General features: G+C 41.4%; 2 protein-coding genes across 2 annotated transcripts in view; one reads left to right on the forward strand and one right to left on the reverse strand.

Annotated features, from left to right (window-relative positions):
- The window catches only part of wwox (WW domain containing oxidoreductase), a 135670-nt gene extending 130995 nt beyond the window's left edge, over nt 1–4675 (forward strand). The window contains exon 9 of the mRNA XM_085461577.1: nt 4484–4675. Coding sequence (XP_085317703.1) covers nt 4484–4675 — 192 coding nt within the window. The remainder of the gene's footprint in view (nt 1–4483) is intronic.
- Nucleotides 3831–18585, reverse strand: part of mafb (MAF bZIP transcription factor b) — a 47005-nt gene continuing 32250 nt past the window's right edge. Inside the window, exon 3 of the mRNA XM_085461578.1 lies at nt 3831–5807. The gene's annotated coding sequence lies outside the window, so the exon portion shown is untranslated. The remainder of the gene's footprint in view (nt 5808–18585) is intronic.

An 18585-nucleotide genomic window follows, 5' to 3' on the forward strand; every position in this document is an offset into this window, starting at 1 on the left:
GACACCTCCATCTATTTTAAACATCACAGGTTCAGGGTGGAAAAAAAAGAAAAACATTCCTGGAACAGAATCACAATCAGTTTGGAGTCCCACTTTTCAGGATAGTTACTCCACGAGGCGTGGCAGAGGGCTGAGGCAAAAACTGCACTCCTCCTCTTTACTAAGACTACAAGCCAGGAAATACTTTTCCAATTGAGTGCCGTAGCCTTATGACACTGGATGGTTAAAAACGACTTTTCTCAAAGTACTTGTCTTTAGAATCCAGATGTTTTACTAGTTACAAATGAGGACAGAAAACATGTCAGTTTTCCTAAAATGCGACCGTCTAAAATGGGCTAAAAATAGTAGGTTCTCCAGATTATTAAACTTAGGAAAAAAAAATTTGTACCTTTGCACATATATAGAGGGCCTTCACACTGCAAACACTGATTTACAGTATGCTGTACAGTATGTGTGCTTCGGGCCAGGCACAAACTTTTTAAATTGTGTCCCAGGCGCAAAGCGCTTTGCCAAAACTTAGCACTGCTGCTGAATTGGAGTGCCATCACAGAGGTCAGCTGGTGGACACTCCTCCTCTCTTCTATTCTCTGCCTCAACCCTCGCTGCTTTACAAATGCCAACTGACAACAACTGACACAGATGGTGAGCAGAAACACAGGACAGGCAAAGGGAGAGAACCACCCACAGGAGTAAGAAAACAGGAAGACTCTACACACACTGTCCAAGAGAGGATATTGCCTGACAATATTACCAACGCATTTATTTTAAACTTTTTTTTATTTGAATCTTTTACTTTTTCTACTTTTTTATATTATTTTTTATAGCACATGCCATATGAGAATTTGGGGATTATAAAAGTACCTGAAAGAATTGCTAGGTGTTCAGCATGCATAGCCATTAGTATTTACAGGTTTGTATGTACAGGGATGGGCCAAAAACAGACTGCTCTACAGTACTGGGTTATTTACATCCAGGTCAGAGGGAGAGGTCAATGACGTAACTACAGATGTGGGGGTCAAAGGGTCACATGCACAGGGTCAGAGAAAGCTTATACAACTCGGACGATGAAGACACAAAACAGAACACGGCAAAGTAACAATACTGTTAATTCAACATCACATCTCCCCCACGTACCCTTTTTGCTTTTGATACGCTCAGTAAGATGTTCTCAACAACGGGTTATTGCGTAACACTATACAAGGACATTTCTATTGCAAGTCCATGAGGTCCTTGGGTATTGAGTCAATGCTGAGATTGGAAGACTTGGATCTGGTCCCAGAGCAGTTCCAGAACCGTAGTGTTGAATCCCAGGCTAAGTACAGGCTTATTGCCACTTATCAGCAGTCAGCTTATTGCAGGGTGTTTTGTAAGTCTTTCCTCAGTGTTTATGTTTATTTTTATTACCCACAAAGGAAGATCTACACACACGTAATCTATAAAACCTGCTTCTGCACTTGGCATTGGTTTATCATATTGCTGAGATCTTTGCATTTTATTTTTAGCATAGAGAAAAATTTTCGGTTTGGAGATGTTTTGGTTGGTTTGGATCCTCCTTGTCTGTCCCCTTCCTCTCTCCCTCCCTCCCTCCTAGAATCAGTGTGGTGGTAACAGAGCTAGTTTTGTTTTGGGGAATGTGAAAGTGAAGTCTGAAGTCATCCAAAGAAGTCATGCTTAAGTCTAAAGTGGAATTGCAAGATGGTCGTCTAAAGGATTTAAAGAGTTTCCCTCTCAAAGCATTTAAAGTTAGATTTGTAACTGCATTCCTATACTTGTCTCACTTTTTATTTTTTGGACTAAAATGCCTGAAGAGGCCAATTCCGAAAGAGTATCCAAGGACAAGTCTTATTTTTTGGAGCTTAAGTCAGTGTCAAGTCAGCTTCTCTGGGCAGACGTCGTAGCTCTGGGTACCATAGATGTCTCTGATAATAAAACTACTGTAGTCAAGGTAATGCTTCACATTAAGGTGCACACTATAGAAAGACACACACCCATCATTTTGTAGACAGCTTAATTTACAGACTTAATCTACAGTTTAACTCGGATTAGAAATCATCTTTGGACGGCACAGATGTGTTCGATGCACACTGGTTTAGTGACATTACCTTCCGTGCGGGTTGTTCATATGTGTATCTGTTCGTGCTTGTGCGCAGATACGCTCTTGTGTTCAGGCAGCGTGTAACTGTAAGTGTAGCGAAATCCTTGCCCGCCACCTACTTGCCTGGTATCTGCAAACACACACACGCGCACACACACAGTGATAAATGGCTGTGGTGGGTGGTTGAGCATGTTAATGCCTAATCTCATCAGCCTTATCTTTTACAGAGGTCACAAGGTCAAGTGGCGAGGGGGATGAGCTAAACACCAATAAGATAGCACATTGCTGGGCACACCGCACAAACAGCCCGTGTACTGCTCCGTTTGTCACTAACTGCATGCGTGGCAGCCAGCAGAGAAGCTTTTTCTAAAGAATAGAAATACCTTTCAGATTTCAGCCACATAAATCTGGATTCTGAACATGAAAGTTGTTTTTTTTTATATCAATATTTAAACCCAACTGTCTGGTAATTGGACGCAAACAAACTTGTCTGAAAGTCAGCCAAGTTCAAGGTGGTGTCAGGGAGTCAGAGCCGGCGGCGCTGAAATCTTCAGTGAAGTTTAAAAGGCATTTGGCTTTCAGGCGAGCTAAATCAGATGCCCTAAGTGAGAGAGATGAGTTGAACTGAGTGCGTGTGAACCTGCAACTCAGAGACACTGCTTGGCATTTGTCGGTCTTTGATATGGCGACATGTGATGTGGATGAAGTTATCGCCTCACTGGCAGGTGAGACAGACAGCGGCACACAGAGAGATGCTGCCTTTTTCATCTGCTGTTTACGAGCTCTCTCATCACGGAGCACTTCAAACACGCTCAATCTGCTTCTGCGACGTTACACACCAGGGCTCCTCCTGGTGGAACTTTACTCAGAGCTTAGAGGGAGTTGTGTGTGGGTGCCCGTTTTGGTTTGCGTGTGTCGATGAGAGAAACATTTCCTGGAATCTGCTTTATGCGTGTGTGTTTTTGTGTTCGTAGCATTTGCATTTTGGTGCATATTTTTGTACTAGGCTGTGAAAGCTTTAGATGACATAGGATCTTGCCACTTTTAGTGTGCTGGCCTGTGCTTTGGGAATCTGTTCAAACAGTTGGCCTGTAATGTGCCTCCATTACGCATGTGTGTACGTTTGTGTGTGTTGCCCGCGTTTGACTACTGCATATACGTGGTTGTCTCAGTGTGTGCCAGTGCTCTGTGCTAAACACTAGCCTTCAGTCATCACATCAGTGTTCCCTCTCATTCTTTCTGCCCCCACCCCCGTCTCGCTCCCTCACATCAGGAGATAAAGAGGCGAGCCATTTCATGTGGCCGCATAGAAGTCGTCTCCAGCCCTGGAGTTTGCAGGGAAGCTGTCACAGCAGCTTTTAGCCGGAGCTGCAGCATGAAAGATCCCTCTTTGAGCGGTCGGGTTATGTGTGTAATTCTCTCTGACGTGTTTATTCTGCCGCAGTTTCAGCTTTCATTTTCAAATGTCACAGAAATCTCTCACCGTGAATATCCTTGCTAATTACTGACTGATGGGATGGGGTGTATTAGAGAACTTAGCAGGTTGCGTAAAAATACTGTTTCACTTTTACAGCGCGTCTCGGCTTGAGACGACGTGTAACAGAGTGAGTTTTCCGGGCTGAGTGATCTTCAGGTTTAAACTTGCCTTGAGAGAATTACTGAGAAAGAACTGGAGGGAAAACCGTGCGACGTGTTTGTGTGTTGTACGCAACAACCAAAAAACTTTTGATTTAAATACTTAGTTGTACTTGTATTTTCCAGCACTTGAATATTAATAAACATCACGTGAAAAATATACATATTGATAATCATGGCATTGAAACCTGCTGTTCACACATCGCACATCAGAGCTGTAGTTTCCCTGGTGACTCCCATCCAGACAGGAGCTGGTGTAATATTTTTGTTCCCGCCTTATCCTCTGTGAGTCTATACATCTGTAGCATTCACACGGTCCCACATAGCGAGATGTCCTATACACACCTGGCTGAGAAATAAATAAATAAATATATGTATATAAATATATATACAGTAAGGAGTTATATGACCCAGTCATCGGGATGCAGGGAGAGGGGAGAGACGGTGTGTGCACGAGTCTTTTTTCCCCCCCTGTAGACACAGTCCTGCTGTCTCTTTTTGTCTGTGTGTGTATGCGTGTGTCTGTCTATGTGTGTGTGGGTCTCACAGAGGACAAAGGAATGTGGTCAGAGTCTGCTTTATGTCCTCTGTCTTTTCCTCCATACAGCACACATCCTAAAGTCTGCGTGTCGTTAGACGAGTTCTCCATATTTTGTCTGCTCCTGCAGGCCGACGCCGCCTTGCTGTCTCAGCGTCGTGATTCGTCCACTGATTCTTCTTCTTCTTCTTTTTTTTTTTTTTGTCTGTCCACAGCAACAAGGGGCGGCCACCACAGTGTACTGTGCGGTAGCACCGGAGCTGGAAGGGCTGGGCGGCATGTACTTCAACAACTGCTTCCGCTGCCAGACATCCGCCCAGGCCCAGGATCCGAGCAGTGCTACGAGCCTGTGGGAGCTGAGCGAGCGCCTGGTCGCAGAGAGGTCAGTGGGCATACAGGCCCTCTAATGGACAGAAGACGAAGAGGAAGAGGAGGGCAACTAGCCAAAGAGGAATCAGAAAGGAAACAGCTGATGTTTCGTTAGGTGTGGACTAACTGTAAGAGCTGCCAAACCATGGAAGCCCATCTGGATATGTCACATCACTACAGCGTCTAAAACACTAAATATACAGCACAGGAGGGGATTTCATATACAATCTATTGAATTAGTTAAAGTTTAAGTGAAGTTAAGCTCTGCTGTAGTATTTTAAAACCGGGAGTGGGGGGAAAGGTGAAGATCTGAGCCGAACCTGTCACAGTTTGTTCTTTGTCTGTTTCTCTCTGTAACCTTTTTAAGCTCTAAAGTCCTTTTTTTCTCAAACGTCTACTTAAATTAGATGTAAACAAAATGCAAATGACCTGTTTTGATAACAATACAAGGTTTAACTAGTAAGCATACACTCTACGGCATATGCATCTGATTCCAGCAATAGTGGGCTATCAGCAAATATAATGTCTTCCCAATTAAGTTCAATATCCTCTTGTCTAGTTCTATGTTGGTGTTTATGTTTCCTATTCTGATACAGAGCGCTTGCTAATCGTTGTGCTAAATCTTTTTGGGCAAGAAGAAATAAATAGTAATGGGCATGTGAAACTTATTGAATTACAAACCCAGTAGAGGTGTGATTCTAATGGCTATGTACACAATTTCGCAATACTTATATTTCTTATCAACGTCCCTATTTGTTTTCTGTACAGTATTTACAACATCCTGATTTCTGGCCATGTGCTAAAGGGGGGTGGACATCATATTTTTTTCTGCTATTTTACTCAACCTAAGTATTGACAATCTATGCTCTGGTAAGTTACAATTTGGAGATATTTATGGGTTAATCTTTGTCCATTTGAATGACAAATACAGAAGGTGGAGAATTTTATTTACAGAGTCCAGGATCTTTAATTTCTTCAGTTCTCCCTTTTTTTTTCTTTTTTTTTTTTTTTGTTTAAATCATCCGCTTTAGTATTGAACTCCGGCTTTGGATTTGCTGTGGATTGGTTGCCCTGAAGCCACAGGGGGTGGGACGCTTTTGAGACATTGTGCTTTATGGCAGTCCGGATGCCGTAGGTTGGTCTTGAAACAGCATTCCAGTGTCATGATATCTGCAAAAAACACACACAAAGAGAAACAAGTCAATAAAAATCTGTTGTACAGAAATATGTGAATTCCTTCTATAGAAGTCTGAAGACCATTAGGTGGGATATTTGTGTGGGGAGCTGAGAAGTACGCAACAAGTCTAAGTACGACAGTTTCCAGTTTTCCAGAGTGTACTAACCAGGTATGAACATCACAGAGTTAAAAGCTGTTTTTACAGTATTTTTTCCCCTCTGACAGAACAGGAAATGCACTCATCATGTATTCAAAGAACAGATCAATCAATGCAATCGTACGTTTGACCAGCACCCTCACACATGAATCCTCATTGTGTTTCCTTCTGTAGAGAATCATCAGAATGACACAGCACCACAGTTATACTTAATATAATTTACTCTCACACATTGTTCACGTATTGTTTCTTTTCTTCCCTTCCTGGCAGACATACTGAAGAGAAGAAAAAAAAAAAAAAGCACAGGAACAGACAGAACATTCAGAAACATGCTGTGCCCTGCACAGAAACTGATACTGCTGTTATAATCTGTTCTGTACCCAGAGTACAGGTGTCTTATCGCTGTCCTTTCACAGCACTGCACACACCTGGAACAGAGATGCAGTACAAACACTCACATGCACACACACACAGAGCAGGAACAGTCAGCAACCCGCATGCACAGTACAGCAAGCAAAACAACATTTTATTAAACTGTCCAGAATCTTTTTGCCTCTTTATTTTGCATCAGATTGAACAAACGGTATAAATAACGTGTGTTTAAAAATTGTTTGTGTCTGAAAAAACTAAAAATACAGAAATCTGTCATAAACAGACGAGGAGTTGAACACTAATAAAGGATGTTCCCAGCTGCTGTCCATGGTGCTGATAAGGCTCAGGCCCTTTCATGGTCATACTTTGGCAAACATGAGAATTCGCCTACTTGCCAATCAGTTACAGAGCATTTTGTGTATGTGCTGACATGAGCCTCTGTGAGAGACGTTTTCCCTTCCCGAGTGTGTGACTGATCAAGTCGTGAGCAGACGTACTCGCCAGTGTGTTAAGCACGTCAGCTGTTTAGTTTCCCTCTGTTTTATTTTGATTTAGTTTGTCTGTCCTGATGTGTTCCGTTGTTTTGTCTTTGTTGACTTCATATGTGGTTTATTAAAATTGTTTGGGGGTTTTTTTTTTTTGCTCTATTGGGTCTCTAAAAATTAGGTCTCACTTCTTGTTCTCACACTTCACCACTACTGAAATATAATCTTATTCAAAGGGATTCTGACTTGTTCAAATAGTTATGTTATTGTAGGCTCTTATAGCCTCCTGAAATGATCTTAAAGAGTGTAATTCTACACCTGGGACTTCTGTAATGTTAGCCCGCTTTCCCCAACCTCTCTGCTGGAGGAGAAACTCAGAATAAAATAACCATAATGCTGTTTATGACTATATATCAAGAAACTGGTACTAATGATGAAGGCTGTATGCTGGAAACACATCAGTTTGACTGATACATCTCAGAAGTGCTGCAAATTTTATATTATCACAGTCTGACACCAGCTAAAGCACTTTATACACGTGCGATCATGTAACGTAGACCATTTGTGACCTACAGATATCGCCGCTCTCGACTAAAAGTGCAGGCTTAGTCTATCAGTCGCAATTCTATGTAAGCTGAGCATATAAGAAAGCCTTTGACAGAAGGGCCAGATTCAGAACTCAAAGGAGAATCTTCAGGAGAATTACAAACAACTAGACTTGTATGCGGGTGTGCACTGCAGTGGCAGATCAGTGGGTGTGTGCCTGAGTGAAGTGGGAGGGTCCTGCCTGGCTTTCATGCAAAGTCTTATCGATCGGGCCCTATCGGAATCATCTGATAGCTAATCAATATGCTACACTTCCTCTCAGCGAGCAGAGAAGAAGGAGAAGCACGACTCTCGCAAGAGGAGGACCTTGATCCTTTGACCCAACAGTTAAGGCTCGACACACACAGACGCACACACACACAGTCACAGTCTGTTTCCCTTCATTTCTTTTTCTCTTTATTCCAATTCTTAGAATAACGACACCCAACAATGTAATAACTGAAAGCCCATGTTAAGCAAATAACCGATATACATTAGAATGTTATTTTAATTAGTCGGATTTACAGTTGAGTTTTTTCCCCCTTCACTGAGTTCATTTCAATTTGGGCAGTAATTGTTTACGACTGATCATTTCATTTTCCATTATTGTTTTTATTTCTTCTTGTGATTAATTTCACCTCTCAAAGAATAATTATGAGAGGATTGATTTGATTATGCCTTTGTTCTGCTCCTATTGGCTCCATCGACCGAAGGAATGCCATGTTGCCATTTCGAGCGGATATATTTAATGATCACAATCAATGTTAAAGCTCTCTCTAGACTCAACTAACCCAATAAATATCTGCCAGGAGGAAATTTACCATCTAACTACAGCAGGCAATAAAGTCTTACTCTGTGTTATCCTCCCTCCCCACTGCTCTCTTTTAATCTCTCTCTTTTGAGGATGGCATTAGGATGAAAACTGATGATCAGTTTTCATAAAGTACCACAGCAGAGTCAATGGAAATATGATTTTCTTTCAATATCTCACGATTTGGATTGCTTGCAGGCTGCTTTTTTGATAGAGCCTTAAATTATATATATTTTAAAATTAAAAGATTATTTCCCCAGGCTCCTTTCCACTTAATTAGCCCACTTTAATATAAAAATTTGCCTGTCAAAATGTTTTTTATGTCTTGTTTGCAGATTCTTAAAGAAATACTTTAATTCTGTTGCAGTATTACAAAAACAGACATTTTTTCCCCCAGTCTCTCCATGCCATTACTGTACCATTGATTTCTGAGATGTAATGAATAAAAAGCAGTAAAAAAGACTTATTTTTTGGGCACATTATTATTATTATTAAAAGAATGCATTGTAAAGATCATGCAGCTGCCACATATGGCAGGAAGTGGAGCATTTTAAGGTGAGTTCTCTTTTAAATGATTAAAAAAATATGTGTAACATGCATGCAAAAGTAGATGTTTTTAATCCATGGCAATGCTTCAGTTCATCATTTATTCTTCCATGAAGACTCATAGTCATGGTAACATTTGAATCCAAGTTTACTGAGCTTGTTCACTATCAAATGCACTTATTTCCCCCTGTAGATCTGCTCGTGCAATCTATAACTTTCTGTTTTTTATTGAAGTCTCAACACGGCACCTTTGAGGAAATCCTTCCACTCCCAAATCCCCAGCGAGTCCTCACCGCTAGACAGCATGACCTTGTAAACCCTGAGTTATTTTACTCACCCATTGTGTGAGGATAGGAAGAAAAGGGAAAGAGAAAGGGGGAGACAAGGGACAGGGGGGTGGAGGGGAAAAAAAAAAAAAAAAAAGGAGCTCCTGCCTGTCACAGCTTTCAAACACAAAGAAAAATGAGCACTTGGGCTGAAGTACAATTATTAGCCCCTGTCTACAGATTCATCACACTATAGAGAGCCAGGGAGTGGGAAGGAGATAGAGGGAGGAGCAGAGCAAGAGGTGGAGTGGAGAAAGGTAGAAAAAGAAATGTGTAGCTTTCAGCAGAGCCGTGCGGAAGACGGAAAGACAATGAGGAGAAAAGAGGGAGGAAATAGAAAATAGGGCTGTTATGCTGTGAGGGAAAACTTGCGAGGGAGCCAGGAGAGGTGCAAGGTGAAGCATGCAAAGCTAGCGTATGCAGGGCTGGAAGGAAAGAGAGGGAGGAGGTTTTAGGTGAAATAAAAGAGTGAGAGGAAAAGAACAAGGCAGAGGTAGAGGAAGGTAAAATGAAATAAGAGGATTTGTCAGGCCAGTGGTTGGTGGCAGTAATAAAGCCTGCTAATCTGAGGGAGAACGCTTGACTGCTCACACACTGACTCTCTTGACGCCCCACTTTACCACCGGGCCAAGCCAAGGTCACACACACACACACACACACGCACACACACACATGCCATTGCAAACACACACACACTTGCAGAGACACTGTGCATGTTTCTTAGAGCTTTCTTTTTGTGAATCAAATTCGTGAGCGCTTTCCACCTGAGCGTCTTCCTCTGAAGGTTTCGCTGGCACGACTTTCCTCGCTTTACTTTTGACATGATTTTTTTCTCTCTCACTCATGTCACTCATCTTCTTGTTTAGCTATCATCTCCACCAAACACCCCCCTCAGCCATGTTGATTTTAAAATCTCATTTTTCTCGCTTTCTTAACTGGCTCCGCCGTGTGGATCAATACCTATCAAAACCATTACATAAATACATCTGTCACGAGCAGATAGTTGAGTGGGGATGTAATGTGTCTGGTTAAGGCCGCCATGGGGTGAAAAAAGATATGCTTAGTGTGTGTGTCTGTGAGCATTCTCAAAGGACAGCATGTGTCATTTTGTGTGACCAGGTGTGTCGGGCAGAGAGAAAGGTTGTTATTGAGCCGCGGTAAATGACGCATAACCTGGTGTACTGCTTACTTAGCCCCAGACCCCTGCTTTATGTCACTTTTTTCTCACTTGCTGTGTGTGTGTTTGTATGTGTGAGTGCCTGTTGTTGGTGTACAGTCATGGGAATATGACTGAAGCAGCTCAACAGTGCAAAATATTTTTGGAAACCCAAATGGGTAAGAAAAATACATTAGGTTTGTTCAAGTTGCTGGGAGCCGGTTAATTATTCTTACAACTTTTAGTTTATTTTAAAAAAAAGGAAAAGGAAAAAAAAGATGTTGTTTTATTATAACGTTTTCTTTAGCAGTCTTCTAAATGGTAACATTTCTCACACATGCCGAGAAACTATGTGATCCAAGGACTAATAAAACAATATTACAGACTTCCACCAATAATACCTTCATATCTCCTTGTAGCTAAATACATGTAATGCACTATAGTGGTGGGCATGAGAACCCTGAAAGCTGAGCTCAACAACAGTCAAAAAAACCAAAAGCACCAAAATACAAAAAGACAAAAAGTGTGACAGTCTGTATATAAAAGATGGTCACAGTCACTGTGATGTCACTCATTGATTTGTGAACAGCCGAGCTTATATTTTTTTTCCTCATGTGGTCAATCTTAGAGGAGCCCCACCCTAAAGCATACCCCACTTCAATATAATGTGTTTTACTCAACGTATGACCATAATTTGCAAAATGAACATCATACTGTAATCAACAAACTTTAAAACTAATAATTAGTCTATACAACTTTTGGAAGTTACAGATTTTTTTTTTGTATTATTCATTGCTGTTAGGAATGGTTTATTATTATTATTATTAGCTCGTTTACTATTGCATATTTAACTGTGGAACAGGCTTTTACTTTTTTAGCTACTCTTAGGAACCGCATAATTTACTTGATTTGTTTACTAGTTACCTATTAAATAAGCACAGGGGTCATTTAAAAATATCATATCTTTAAATGGCTCTTAAAGACAAGCGAGACAATCGGGCAGTGCAAACTGCTTTAGGCTGTGGTATACTGCCTGGTTCATGTAACAGACTTGTCCCTATAAAAAAACTACTTAAACTAAACCAATATATGAATCATGCCATTAAAGCTAAGAAAAACAAATATGTACATAACCTCAACACCACCAAAACAGCCATAGTAACAAGCATGTCTCAGCTATTGTTATATCATTTGTTTGTTGCCCCCTTGAAGCATTGCCATCACAGCTGGTCGGTGTGTTTCTGTATTTCGTAGCGTTTTTTTTTTTTGCATGCATTTTTACAAGTTACATTGTGATGTACTAATAAATGGCCAACAGAAGGACAAAGACACTGGAACCCAGTTTGTATCCAGTATAGAAAACTCTTGTCTTTCTTTGAAACATAAAAATGAATTCGTTTTTGAGCACTAGTCATTCAGATTTTTCCATCTTCATCCTTTGGGGTTGTCATTGTCATTTTCACACATCACTCTGCTGACAGCCGGCTCTGTGATTGATGGAACGATGCAGATTTACATGTCATGCTGAAATAGCACAATAACCTGCACGCAGATAATCACCTCATTGAGAATCACTCTGGCCTCTCTCCACTCACAATTACTATTGTGTATTTGATCATATAACCACTCTCCAACAATGCACTTAATGGGCTTATTGGCAGCAGACCAGCAGTTGCTTGTAAATAATCTTGATGGTGTTTGATTCTAATAAATTAGGCTCATATATGCAAACACGGTAAAATCATAACAATATCCAAATGTGTGTAGGCAGAGGTGGGGTGGTGACAGGGGGAGATTTATGCTGCTAGCAATTGGCTGGCTTCATCACTCACTCAGCTATCTTCAACTTTTTTTATTTGTTTAATTTCCAAATGCGATTGCTCCACCACTCCCACTCCTGCTGATGAATGCAAAGGATCATGGGTAGAGACGAGAGCAAGATTAATACAGTTAATTTTTTAACTGTATAATCTCCTCCCAAGAAATGAAAAAAGAGAGAGGGACAGGACTGTGAGGGCTATTTCTGCAGGGACACGATGAAGGCGAGCGCTACAAGGTAAATAAATGATAACATGATGCTTTGCTCTCTTTCAATCACTGCACGATGTGATATCACCTTATTGGTGTTATCACGACAATCTACAACGGAAAACTCAACACAACAGTTCAACTTTTGACTTACTTTAGGTTTCAAAACAACTGCAACCTCGTGTTTGAACTATTCATGTTCATCCTTATACTGCCTCGTGGGGTATTGTAAATTATTTTCCCTCTAAATCCTAAAGCTTTGCATCACAACAACTTGATATACAAACTGCAAAGATACTTTGTGTGAAAGCAGCAGCACAGCAATATCAGATACGTGATTGAAAAGTATTTTAACCAAAAAAAACAAAGACAGCATTTCTGGAAACCTTCTATTCAGACATATCCGACTCCTTTAATTACATATAAAATGTCTTATTATGTTTTTTTTCAGCATTTATTACACAGTGAGAGGTATACACTATTTTGAAAGCACTAGAAAAAGAAAGAGCATAGGTTTTAAGTTACTAAACAATTAGAAAAGTAACAAATCATACCAAACCCTGTGTCAAGTATCAAAATATGTCAGCTCACTGATTGAATAGGTTTTATTGGCCATAAATATATTTAAGAACAATATAATCAATAATAACAACAACTCTAATAAGCAGATAATAGAATTTTTGTGTTGTAGCCTTAAGGAAGACTTGTCTGTACCTCTGTGTGTGTGTGTGTGTGTGTGTGTGTGTGTGTGTGTGTGTGTGTGTGTGTGTGTGTGTGTGTGTGTGTGTGTGTGTAAATTATAAATGGAAGGGAGAAGAGTCACCTCTCAAAAACACACTCACATATCTACGAGATTAATTACAAGTACCGTGAATCACTGTGCAATTAATTAACTCATCCTTAGTAATGAGTGTGTGTGTTGTGTGTGTGAACTGAGCGCACTGCGTGTCACACAGACAGCCTCTCCATCTCTCCACCTCTCGGCCTGTCCCCTCTCTAATTGCTTCCCTCTCTATTAAAATGCAGTCTGCTGTGACATCACTCAACCCTCTGTTAGAGCAGGCCAGGGTGCTGTGCAAACCGCACACACACACACACACACACACACACACACACACACACACACACACACACACACACACACACACACACGTATACAAAGATTTAATTTTAGAGAGCATGGTTTGTGTTGATTTTAATGAGGATTCGAGATACTGAGCGAAAACTGATTTTGTCTCCATGAAAGAGCCAGAGCGAGGGGAGAAAGGAAACAATGGTGGCCCTAATGATGCATTAAATCTGTTGCATCGACAGCAGAAGGCTACTGCACTACTTTCTACCTTTATTTGTGTTTTATGTGTTTATTTGTGTACTTAAAACTGAAAAGACCTACAACTAAAATTTTAAAATTCCAAACTGAAGTTTCATGTGTCTCTTTTATGCCTGAATGATGGATTTATCATTTATTTATCAGTTTGCAACATTGTAAAAATATGTTTTGTTTCACAAAGTTAAAAGTGAAACACTATTCAATAAAACAAACCAAGAAATTTTATTTTAGCTTTTAAAAATTGTATTTTAACTTTGACCATCATTTAGACTCCTTTATTTACACTTACTTTTTCCCGTGTATGTCATTTTGCACTCATTATTACCATTTCTGTAAAATCTTTTTGAGCTTCTTTCACCTGAATGTCCACCATAAACCTAGAGCACTTAAAAAGTTATGAAACAATTATCTGTTATGGACCCTTTAAGATATTATTAAGCAAAAGTTCTCCGGTTTGATTCCAAGTTGAATCAGGCTGGCCTTCCTGCATAAAAAGATTGGCAAATCACACATGTGGAGCTACCTCTTACGAATAAGGGATCAGCTGAATGTAGCTTCTTCTAAGTCATTTAATTTTACATCTGGATATAGATATATTTTATGAACAATAAACCTACTGATTTAATTTCCCCCCCAATTCAGCTGGGTCGTTACTCAGCACAAAAGCATAAATACTTTCCTCCAGGCACAATACCTCGTCTTTACTGTATCCATCTGTATTGAGCAAAAAATTAACACAGTGATGAATGCACAGCAATGCGAGCAGAAGAATAAAAATTTATTAATGAATTGATTTTTAGCTGTTCAAAGTCTGTATTCGGCCAAATACCCAACGAAAATCACTATAAACCAGAAAGTCGCCGAATATCTAATGTCCCACTCCCTTTCTCGCACTGTCTCGCCCTCTCTCTCAGAGCTAATCTGATTGGTGCATAAATCATGCTGGCATCAGCAGGGATTGAAGTTGGACTACTCCTGCACACACGCACACACACACAAGCTGAAGGCTCCTCAGCGAGGTGAGAACAGCGGCGTGCTCCGTGGTGATCATGAGGACATGGATAACAGATCTCTCTTTTATCATTCCCTGACTTTCCCTGACATTTAAAAAGCCATTAACACCACTGAGATTCACCCTCGTGTACATTTCATATGGAAGCACCCCCAACACACATACATGCTTGCTTGCTTGCCATTCACTCACAGGGCTTCCGCGCTCCTGTGCGTGTGGGAATGATCTCAGTGATAATACAAGGCCCAAATGACACAGACAGAGCAGTGAATTATACCTTAACAAGCTTTTCACAGCTGCCCCCTGTTCTGTAAGATTTAAAAAAAAAAAGAGATCCGGTGTACTGCTGGTGTATCGTAACAGTCGTAAGGCTCAGCTTGTGATGCACTTATCAGTCCCTTGTTGAAATCAGTGACATTTAGGGGCACTGTCCCAGCAAATGGACAGTAAGTGTCTGCTGTGTTGGAAGGACTGCCTCTGTGAATAGTGATTATCCACCGATTCAGTTACATATACATGGGTATGCTGTAAACACTAACAGCATAATAGTATTTACTGCTGAGCACTGTATTAATTTATGGCCCATTATTGTGAAGCCCATCGTTACAATGCGAGGGAGCATTTATTGTAATCAGAGGACTGATAGAGACTGGAAATGTTGCTAATGTATGTAATGTACTTGCAAGCAGTCTCCCTGACAAAACTGTACAGTGGCTAATGCAGCAAATGACATATGGCTTCACTCTCTGTTGTTAGCATTTATTAGCAACATGCAGAGGCCTGAGTGCAAAGCAGCTATCGACTAATTATATTCCATTGTGTCTGCATGGAAAACAAGAAGAGAACATGCTGCGCAGCGATGGAGTGGCCACCCCACCACTTAATCTGAAGGATATTAACGTGAAACTGAAACCAAGCGTGTGGTTCGGCTCGGCCCGCAGTATATGAGTCATGACGGGCAGTGATATACGGGAGATACAGATATGGATGTCGGTCATTTAAATGCTTGCTATTGTAATTCTGCAGAAGGCAGAGGTACTTTTGGTGATTATGGATCGGACCTTTTTCAACTCCTCTGAAAATGGCTTCAAATCTTACGCGCCCCGAGGGTGTACAGACACGTTTAGAAGACGGGGAGACACGCTTGAATTTTGAAAATCATGAGAAGGAAAAGAGAAGAGAGACAAAGTCAGAGAGGGCTTTGGGGAAAGAATGACTTCTGGTTTAAGGGAGTAGGGGTCACGGGTGTGAAATAACTGGCATATTCAAAGATAAAAAGGGAGCGAAATGACAAACGGGAAGCAAGGGTCGTTAAAATATTCAGGGGGGATCTAATATCGCGGAGAGCGTCAAAAAAATGCTGGACTTTTAAAGAGTGAGAAGGGTTCGATGGAGCGTCTGTAATATGCAGTCCTGGAGCAGTGCATTCTTTATACTGGATATGTGTATGTTGCAGGAGGTGTTGCAGAATGAATGTGTTTTGTTTCTTAACTTTAGGGCAGCTAAGGCTTGGAGGATGTGTTGGAAACAACAGCTGGATTTGGGATAAACGCCGAGGGAAAGAAAAGGAGGAGGAGGAGGTGGTGAAGGAGGAAAGGATATAAACAAAGAAAGTCCCATTCTCTCTATCATCTCCTACAAAGGTCTGCTCAGCACAAGATATGATGCTGACAGTTTGACTCTCTTAGCTGCACTTTTAATGCTGCAGGCCAAACAGCCTGCAACTCAAGATAGTAGGTGTTCTTTCTCACATCTGTTTTCATCATGCGTGTGAAAGTTTGGCATTAATACTCATCTCTGTTATTAGAGTTTCTTCTCGCGCTGCGTTTATCTTGGCTCATTAACATAATGAGCTCAAAGACCTAAGATCCCACCACCCTTCTTCCCCTCAGAGTGACGAGTTGTTTATCACTCCTTCACTACTTGAGTTCAGTTTTTGTCTATCATCCTCCTGTGTGCGTCGTTCTGTATTCAGCACAGTATTATACAGTAGTGTCTGGTCTCTGTTGTGCTTTGCTGCAGAGGAGCGTAATGCACTGGGTCTCGGCTCATGTCCATCACTCAGCTTGCTGTAAGTCAGGCAGGCAGCCAGACAACCTCCCACAGGAGAGAAAGAGATGAATGGCGGGATTTGGAGGAAGTGCACAACAACACTTTTCAGATCTTCAGCGGATATGAAAATTTCGTCGAGACGAGCGAGAGCAAAGAAAAGAGAAAGAGGAGCCAAGTGGTACAAAGATATAACTATGAATGGCTATGAGGGAGCAGTGAGCGAGCAGGTTAGAAATGAAGAGAAACCCAGTGACTTATGGGAAAGGCAGAGCGAGAGGGAGGAAGAGAGCGACGAGACAGACAGGATGAGTTACAGACCTGAGGGGGGACAGAGAGAGAGAGAGCTTTCACACATTGAGACAGCCCGGTGATTTAGGGCTAAAGGACACTGAGACGAGCTCTGCTGCGAAAGGTGATAGACCTAGAGGTGTAACAGATCCACTGCAACACTACAGCGCCGACTGTGTCAGCATCTGCACCTCCTCTCTTATCTTATCTACGCAAGCATTCATGCACCACATGTTATGAAGACAAGTGCATCACGAGAGCACTCCACTGTTAAGGAGAGAGAGAGCGCGAGAGAGGCGCTTTCAAGTAAAAGCAGTAAGCACGTGCTTATCTTGTGCATCAGAATGAAATGATAACACACACACACACACACACACACACACATACACACACACACACACACAAATGAAAGCATTTAAGCATTTATGTATATAACTGGGTGACCGTGGCTCAGGGGGTTGGGAATCGCATCTGTAACCGGAAGGTCGCCGGTTCGATCCCTGGGCTCTCTGTCCTGGTCGTTGTGTCCTTGGGCAAGACACTTTACCCTACTTTCCTACTGGTGTTGGCCAGAGGGGCCGATGGCGCGATATGGCAGCCTCGCTTCTGTCAGTCTGACCCAGGGCAGCTGTGGCTACAACTGTAGCTGCCTCCACCAGTGTGTGAATGTGAGAGTGAATGAATAGTGGTATTGTAAAGCGCTTTGGGTGCCTTGAAAAGCGCTATATAAATCCAATCCATTATTATAACTAAAAATACCACTAAGTTTTTTTTTAAAATTGTGGAACAAAACCTGTTTCCGGTCAAATGGGCTAGAAAAATAATAGTTTGTATCTTCCAGTGCAAAAATGTTCAAATAGTTTAGCTGGGAAAACTTGTGCCATGGTTAAAGAACCACCTGACTGCTGGGCAAATAGAAGCAGCAAAGATCCAGTTTTACGCAAACGTTATGAACCGCGACTATAAGAATTCCTATGATACAATGCACATTTAGCATTAATGTGACATAGTAAGGGATGCTGATTGTGACATGTAATGTTAGAAATGTTCAGTATTACAAACAAACTTTGCAGAAGACTTCTTGCACTTCTTGATGCCTGTTCCAAGCTGCACTGCCACATGGTGTCATTGCTAAATAAATATCTAAATAGTTTGTTTAAGGATCACTGTTTTTCTGGTGAAACACAGTGACCTAGAAAAAAACAAACAAAATAAACCCCCAAACACTTACAGTTGCCAAGACTACATCCGCACTAACGCTGTCTACTTATAAACACAGTTGAGTAAACCAGTCAGATTTATATCAGTATGTGTGTCTGGGACCGTGTTGGTACAGGCACGATGCTTTAATAGCTGCAGGTATTTGTATGGCAGCACGGTTGTGTCTATATTTGGCCGGTGTGAGGCGGTCACTAATCCATCTGACCTTCTGGCTCATTTGCATGCGCCGGCCCCCCCGACTGAGAGATGCCATGACCTTTATTAGCTAATTAAGAAACATAACAGAAATAAACCTGACAGAGTGGGAATGGACACACACACACACACACACACACAAAGACATATACACACACTCTCAGCGTGGCTGCTGACAGAATGGGGATGGGGAGAAAAGACAGCAGA

Source organism: Copadichromis virginalis, linkage group LG7 (assembly GCF_057382275.1).
Source record: "Copadichromis virginalis isolate Kocher_CV1m ecotype Utaka linkage group LG7, C_Virginalis_male_GT1.1, whole genome shotgun sequence".
NCBI lineage: Eukaryota > Metazoa > Chordata > Actinopteri > Cichliformes > Cichlidae > Copadichromis > Copadichromis virginalis.